Below are 7156 nucleotides of genomic sequence, written 5' to 3' on the forward strand. Positions count from 1 at the left end.
CCGATGAGCCGCCAAGCCGCCAACTTCATGCCGCCAGGCCGCTAGGCCTGCAGACACCACTTTTACGGTAGAATTGCATTGTTTCATGCAATAATTAAAACATATTTATTTTCATAGTCACTTTGCAAATATTCAATGACCGGTAATTACATGTCGGTAAGTGTCGGATTCTGAAGTAAACCATATGGATTTCAATGTATAGTACAACGGTATAATTATGTATAAGGTAGAATTAAAATTACAAGTAGAATTACAAATATAAAATTAATCAAAATTATGAAATAAAAAAATGCTAGAAATAAAAAACACGATTTATCAATTTGTGTTTTATTTAGTTAAAAGAAACAAAACAAAAAAATATTTGAAACTACAAAAAGGAATTGTCAAAGATCTTGCACCTACTAGGTCACAACTTCTCATACTTACATCTAGGCCATCGAGTGGTATTAATTGATTCAATATCGAGATCTATACTATCAATAAAATCTTAAATATTAATCATAATAAGTTACGGAAACTAACGAAACACCTCCAGAAAAGTAATGAGTCTCAGGTCAATATTGCCAAACAATACTTGCTTAATTAATAATGATAGCTGTTTCTTGACAATATTGCTAAGCAAGTTTGCTTCAAATGTGAATAAACAATAACTCAACATATTGTTCCTCTTTTCTTTATACTTGAACCATTAAACTGATATTTTCTTATATTTATGTTTATAAAATCATTCATTTTTAAATTTTACCCGGCGACTTAATGCTATAGCAAAGACCTTGCGTAAATCACTTTTAAAGCTGCATGCCTCCAGATGTACCAAAATATTTCAAGAAAATCAAACTGGTGAAAAAGTATTGAGATATTTACAAAAGTAAAACGATTCAAGATAAAAGTAACAATTTCCATGTTATGAACTTTAAAACCGATTTTGCAGTATTTTCCAACATATTTCTATTGCGTTACTAAGGCTATTTTTTGCATATTTTGACCTATTTTAGTTATAAATATGGTTTGTAAGTGCTGTTTGCAATGTGAAAGTTATTTTCTTTGTTCATTTTACAATATTTTACTTTTTAATATTCTTTGTTCATTTTACAATATTTTACTTTTTAATACATTTCCAAAATTTTTATGAAAATTAGCATGCTTCTGGAGGCATGCTGCCTTAAGACAATTTTACCTGCTTAAAAACTGGACGACGACTCACGCTCAGGTTCAACAGGTACATACATTTAAATAAACGAAACAGCACTGTTATTATATTGATATTCATTACGACACGTCTTTACGTGTATATGTAAGATTAATTGTTGAACACTTTCCTCAGAGTTTTTATTCAGGATTGACCAGATAAATATAGACAGTCATCACATGTGCGGGTAAAATAATGAAATTTAACATTTATACACGTAAAATATAATTATTGCAGCTGAGATAATATCAAAACAATTATTGTGGTCATCATAGCGCCTTAAGGTAAATACATGTTTTTCTTATATATATGGTTACGAAGACCATGTATCTGTAAAAACATTCAATACACTATCTGTCATATCGCAACATTTCATTATATATATCACTATCTGAACCTTTTATTCAAAATATTTCTGTATTTGGATGTATTCATTTCTTTAGATAAGATTGAAGCAAACTAAACTTGAATGTTATCATTGCCGGATATTGGGGACGAGTTACACAGCGGAAATTTGAGTTTGTTCATCACCTTAATTGTACGAATTGACTTTTAAACTTGTTTGTGATATTTTAAATCTGAGGGTGGGTGACTGATGACGTTTACCCTAATGGAAGCAAGTTTTATCAAGTGACAAGAAATAGACAATTCTCGGTTATAGTTGAAGATAAAGTGGAGGAAATATTAATATATTATCTGTGATAATGGCGGCAAAACGGAGAACTTTATATGTAATAGTGTTAATTTCATTGATGTTGGTGCTTGTTAACGTTTCGTCTCTACAATACAATGTTACTTCATATTTCTTTCAATTCAGCCCTGCCATAAAAACGGACTTTGATCAAGTTGTAAACAACCATTTGGAAGATGATTACAGTGAAAATATTATAGAATTATCTGTAAGATCGTCAGCCTTTAAATCTGATAATCCTAATGACATACAAGAACCATTATCTAAAATTAAACTTGATAAAGAAAAGAATAATTCATTACAGAACACGTCAGATGGGTTAATACCATCAAGCAATGGTGTTCATGTTGAGAAATCTCAAAATAGTCTACAATATGGTGTGCAACAAAATAAACAAAAAGTGGTACCAGCACCGGGTTCAATAAGAACAAGCAGTTGTAACGGATGTTTCCAACACAATTTCAGTTATATCATTAATAATGAGAACATTTGTAAGACTGTGTCCAGAACTAAGACTGTAGACTTGATTATAATGATTCTTACAACCCATCAAAATTTAGACAGAAGAAATGCAATTCGGGAAACATGGCTTAGCCTCTCCAAGAAAAATACTGCAAACGTTCGTTATGTGTTTCTTTTAGGAGAAATTGGTGACAAGGCTCTCCGTTATCGTGTTTTGAAAGAAAACGCAATTTATCAGGATATAATTAAAGAGGACTTTTCAGATTCGTATACTAATCTAACTTATAAGACTGTCATGGGTTATAAATGGGTAGTAAATCATTGCTCAGTTGCTAAATATGTAATGAAGACAGATGATGACATGTATATAAATGTATGGAATATACTCAGTTTAGTACACAGTAAAGGTGTTCTACTGGACAATAATTTAGCCGGTTCATGTAGTACCGGAGCACCGATTAGAAATAGTAAATCCAAATGGTATGCTTCTGTTAGCGATTATAAAGAGAAAAAATATCCAGGGTTTTGTTCTGGAACTGCATACGTCACAAGTATGCATTTAGCTGCTAAGTTATATAACATAACAGCAACAACACCATTCTTTCATTTAGAGGATGTATATATAGGATTGTGTTTATATAAGATTCGTGGAAATATCATAAATGTAAGTGGATTTAATCGTAGAAGAGTTTCTCTTGACCCTTGTATATATAAAGGCACACAGATGTACTCTTCCCATCTGATGGATCCGAAAACGTTGCGTGATATATGGACTCGTGAATGTAGACGAACAAATGTCACACAAAATTAAAGATTTAGTCTTTCAGGTTTTTATACAATTCATTAGCATTATTTGAAACAAATAAAAATTAATAAGTAATTATAGAAGAAAAAAGGTAAAGACAAAGTATAAATATGCTTTGGATTCTTCATCAGATTCTTCATCAAACTTTAAATGTTTTACGAAAAAGGTTTTAAAGCAAAGTATGCATTGGTTGACTTTTATTAATCATATCTTTAATAGATATCATTATGTTTTATCCCCCATTCTAACATTAAACTGGTGACCTTATAATTTCAACTAAAATGTTGTAGACAAATATGACATATTGTGTATTGCATTGTCTTTTAATGTATTAATATAACGTGAAAAGTTAACCGTCATTGAGGATTGATACGTCGTAACATCCAAAATTACATCGGTCATGTTGGTACAATTGCAACCTTTCGGCCCTTTCCGTCAGTCTTCAAATTATGAAGAATGGATTTAACTCAATACAGGATTGGAGCAGTACCTCTAGACGCTTTGAAGAATAGCCGAAGCCGAAGACGTTCCGATTGACCAGTAGAGAAATGTTGGTACATTCTACAAGCACGGACAAGATGATAAGTTGCTCATTATCGTGCGAATAGTCGTTATTGAGAGTCACGTAGATCTAGTTCGGAAGGGACTGTTTCAAAGTGATGGGAAAAGTGATGTTCACATTACACGAATGATGGAGTTCTTAAGATAACCTGTCAGGAGTTTTTATGATAACTGTCACGGAGTTCCTGGAAAACGTTACGGATTTCGTCGGAAATCTTTTTCATATACCGAAGAAACTCTTTTGAAAAATGGATATATTCATTTTTAAAAAACGAGTTTGCAATGCTAAATTAAACTTTGATGATTAAGCGCGAGTTACAAATAGTTTTTTAATACCCTTCCAGATTATGTCCGCCTTTTTGATTGGATATTGATCACCCGAAAGAGATTGATATTACCGAGCCAGACGGGTAATATACACACTAAATTTCCCCGTTGGGTACCCCTAGTTCTAAAGAACATGCGCTGTGGCGATGCGCGTACAGTTTGATTTTACGCGATGTAAATTTTGATTTACAAGCACTTTTTAACTGTCAAATGATAAATATTTACCAAAATAGAGTAATCATACATATTCTCATCAGTATTGAAAGTAAAAGCTTGATATTAATTTAAAAAAGTGCGTTCAACAGACTACTCCTTTTCTATTGTTTACATTCGTTAGGTTCGAAAGAAAATACGTCATGTATTTATGTGACGTCATGTAGTGGTGAATGGGTACCCTAAGGGGAATCTTATTTCGACGTTTCATTTGAAGTAGCAATGATTTGTTTTTAAAATCGAACTATCTCGGCAGGGGAAGGGTAATAAAATTAATATGAAAAAGGCAAAGCCTCAAAGCGAGCTCGATGTACTTGTATGAAAGCTCATTTTTATTTCAAATGCAGTGACGAGTGCGTGTGACGTCACACGTACTGTGTTAAATATGGCTCCGCCCCTGTCGTGAAATGAATAACGAGTTTTGAAAACGTTGATAAAACTTTGTTTATTTTATTTCATTCTATAATTTTTCAAGCGAAATATAGATTATTTCAAGTGAAATAAATGTAAAACTTAACACGCTTGCGACATTAAAATAGTGTACTTGATTTGTTTGTTTTGCACGTGCTGTTTGGCGCTACGTTGTGACGTCACGTAAACGATACTTTAAACGTCTGTACAGCGTTAACGACTGAATAAAAGATATTGGTGTTCGGATTCATTTTCTTAGTTAGACCATTTTCTTACATTCTAGATAGTTTTCACAACAAAATTTGACAAAAAAAATGTTTTTATTTATCAGATTTTTCAAACAAAATGGCGCCTTCGATTTTCATTTTTTATACACAGCTTACGTTATTCTGGTTCCCTGTCCAATTATGGTTCCCATAGACGCGCGCGGGTGACCAGTCTACACATCCGTTTTCAGTCAGAATTCCTCAGTTTTTATCGTTATCTTTAAATTCGAAAGGTTGCGATGTGTCAAATTCGTAACTTTGGACGAAAGTTTTCAAAACCATCACTTAGCAGGTACTCGCGTTACCGTAAAGCTCGCTTTGCGAGCAGGCCCTTCGGGCCAGCTCGTCGAGCTCGCTATTATTTTGGTTTTGGAGTGATATATGTGGATATATTACCTGCCAAGATAAAATATCACCCGGGTGATATAAAATCTTGACAGGTAATGTATCCACATATATCACTCCAAAACCAAAATTACATATAATAATTATGTCAGGATGAGCTTTGTATTCCATTTTCCATCGCCTCTTGTTTAAATAAGCACAAAATTGGTTATTCTATAATGTTGATTTTGAGCGTATTTTAGTTCAAAAGATATTTTTCAAATAAAAACTAATGCGAATCCTTATTTGACATTATTAAACTGAACGAATGCACTACATGTCGTGTTCGTCATCTATAGTTTTATGTCTTAAGTTTCCTTTGAATTGTAAACGCTGAATTTACAGCAACTACGTTGTTCTTGTGAAGATAGGAATATATAGACATTATTTCTTCGATTAATAGACATGATATCTATATTATGATGGCAACGTTAAGGTAGTTTGCGGTAGTTTGCGGTAGGTTGGTATATTAATAAAAATAAATGCAAAAATGTTTAAAAGCCTACATTTTTTTCTCAGTTACATATGTTTTAAGAAACCGCCTTTCTTAAGCAGACAGTATATAGTTAGACTTCCATCAAGTAGCGGCTAAGTAATTTGTAAGTTTTATACATGTTGTACCATAATAAACAAGTATAAAACCAGGATAACCTTCACACCTATGCACCCGACATTAATGATCTTTTTATACATGAAAGAAAATTCAACCGCGATAGGCTCTTACTACCAAGTAAATCAGGCATGTGATTTATAAATTTTATTAACCGACTGTGTAGATTATTTTACGATTTTATAATTAGACTGGACATTTTGCTTGCTACTTATACATTTCTTGTATGTATAAATTAGTACTTTATCAATTTTAAAGGTACATATACGTGTACTTGAAAATGGCAAATCAGTTTTCTATACCTACATAAACAAGATTGCATTTTCTATCAATATCTGGAAAAATAAAATCAGCAAATCTGCAAAATTACATGACAGTTGCAGACTCGGTTCGATTGAGTCTGTACATGAGAGTTAATGAAAATGTGCAACATCCCTCACGCCCCTAGCACCGGTACTCAATTTCCAACACTTAAGATTCTACCATATATGTATCTGATCATGATTTGAATGTTGTAGAAAGTAAACTTCAACAAAATTTAAATACGATAGATCGATGGTGCAATTTAAACACTATGTTAATCCATCCAAATAAAACGATGTACGGAACAAAAAAGTAATTATTGTAATGAACTAATATAACTTTATAATATTATGTTGCAAAACAAAAAATATAGAAAATGTAATAATACAAAAATTATAAGGTATTTATATTATTAATAACTGGTCGTTGATTTACCAATTGAAGCACTTTGTTCAAAACTTAACCCAAAATTAGCATTATTGAGGCGTATATTTTATTATTTGACAGATTAAATGAAACAGTTATTTTATAATTTACGGTTATTGGAAATTATACTTGGAAGAATTTTACATAAGAAGCGCTGAAGAGCTATAGGTTAATGCATATATAATGTCGAATTTTGATTATTGCTATGCTGTTTGGAGCAACTGTAAATAAAATAGGTAAATACAAGTAAGAGCTGCAAGGATCATTTTAAACAAAACATCACGGATAAGAAATCAAGATATGCTGAAAGAACTTGGGGGGATGTCATTCAATAGACGATGCATTTTTCATACTGGAATTCTTATTAATAAAGCTTATAATAACCTAGCACCATCTTATATATTTGAAATTTTGACTTTTTTAGCAAAATTCACTATTTAAGATCAGCATCACATAATGACATAGTTATACCTAAACACCGCACAAACTATGGTAAAAAAGATTTGTA

At 32.0% G+C, this 7156-nt stretch overlaps 1 protein-coding gene across 1 annotated transcript; it reads left to right on the forward strand.

Moving 5' to 3' along the window:
* Positions 1-1561: 1561 nt before the first annotated feature.
* On the forward strand, positions 1562-6784 carry LOC132753134 (beta-1,3-galactosyltransferase 1-like). The gene has a single exon (XM_060743577.1). The coding sequence runs from the start codon at positions 1894-1896 to the stop codon at positions 3151-3153; it is 1260 nt and encodes a 419-aa protein (XP_060599560.1). The 5' UTR covers positions 1562-1893; the 3' UTR covers positions 3154-6784.
* Positions 6785-7156: the final 372 nt, after the last annotated feature.

The sequence above is a fragment of the Ruditapes philippinarum genome, unplaced genomic scaffold (genome assembly GCF_026571515.1).
Source record: "Ruditapes philippinarum isolate M1 unplaced genomic scaffold, ASM2657151v2 ctg1206_1_1_1_1, whole genome shotgun sequence".
Lineage (NCBI taxonomy): Eukaryota > Metazoa > Mollusca > Bivalvia > Venerida > Veneridae > Ruditapes > Ruditapes philippinarum.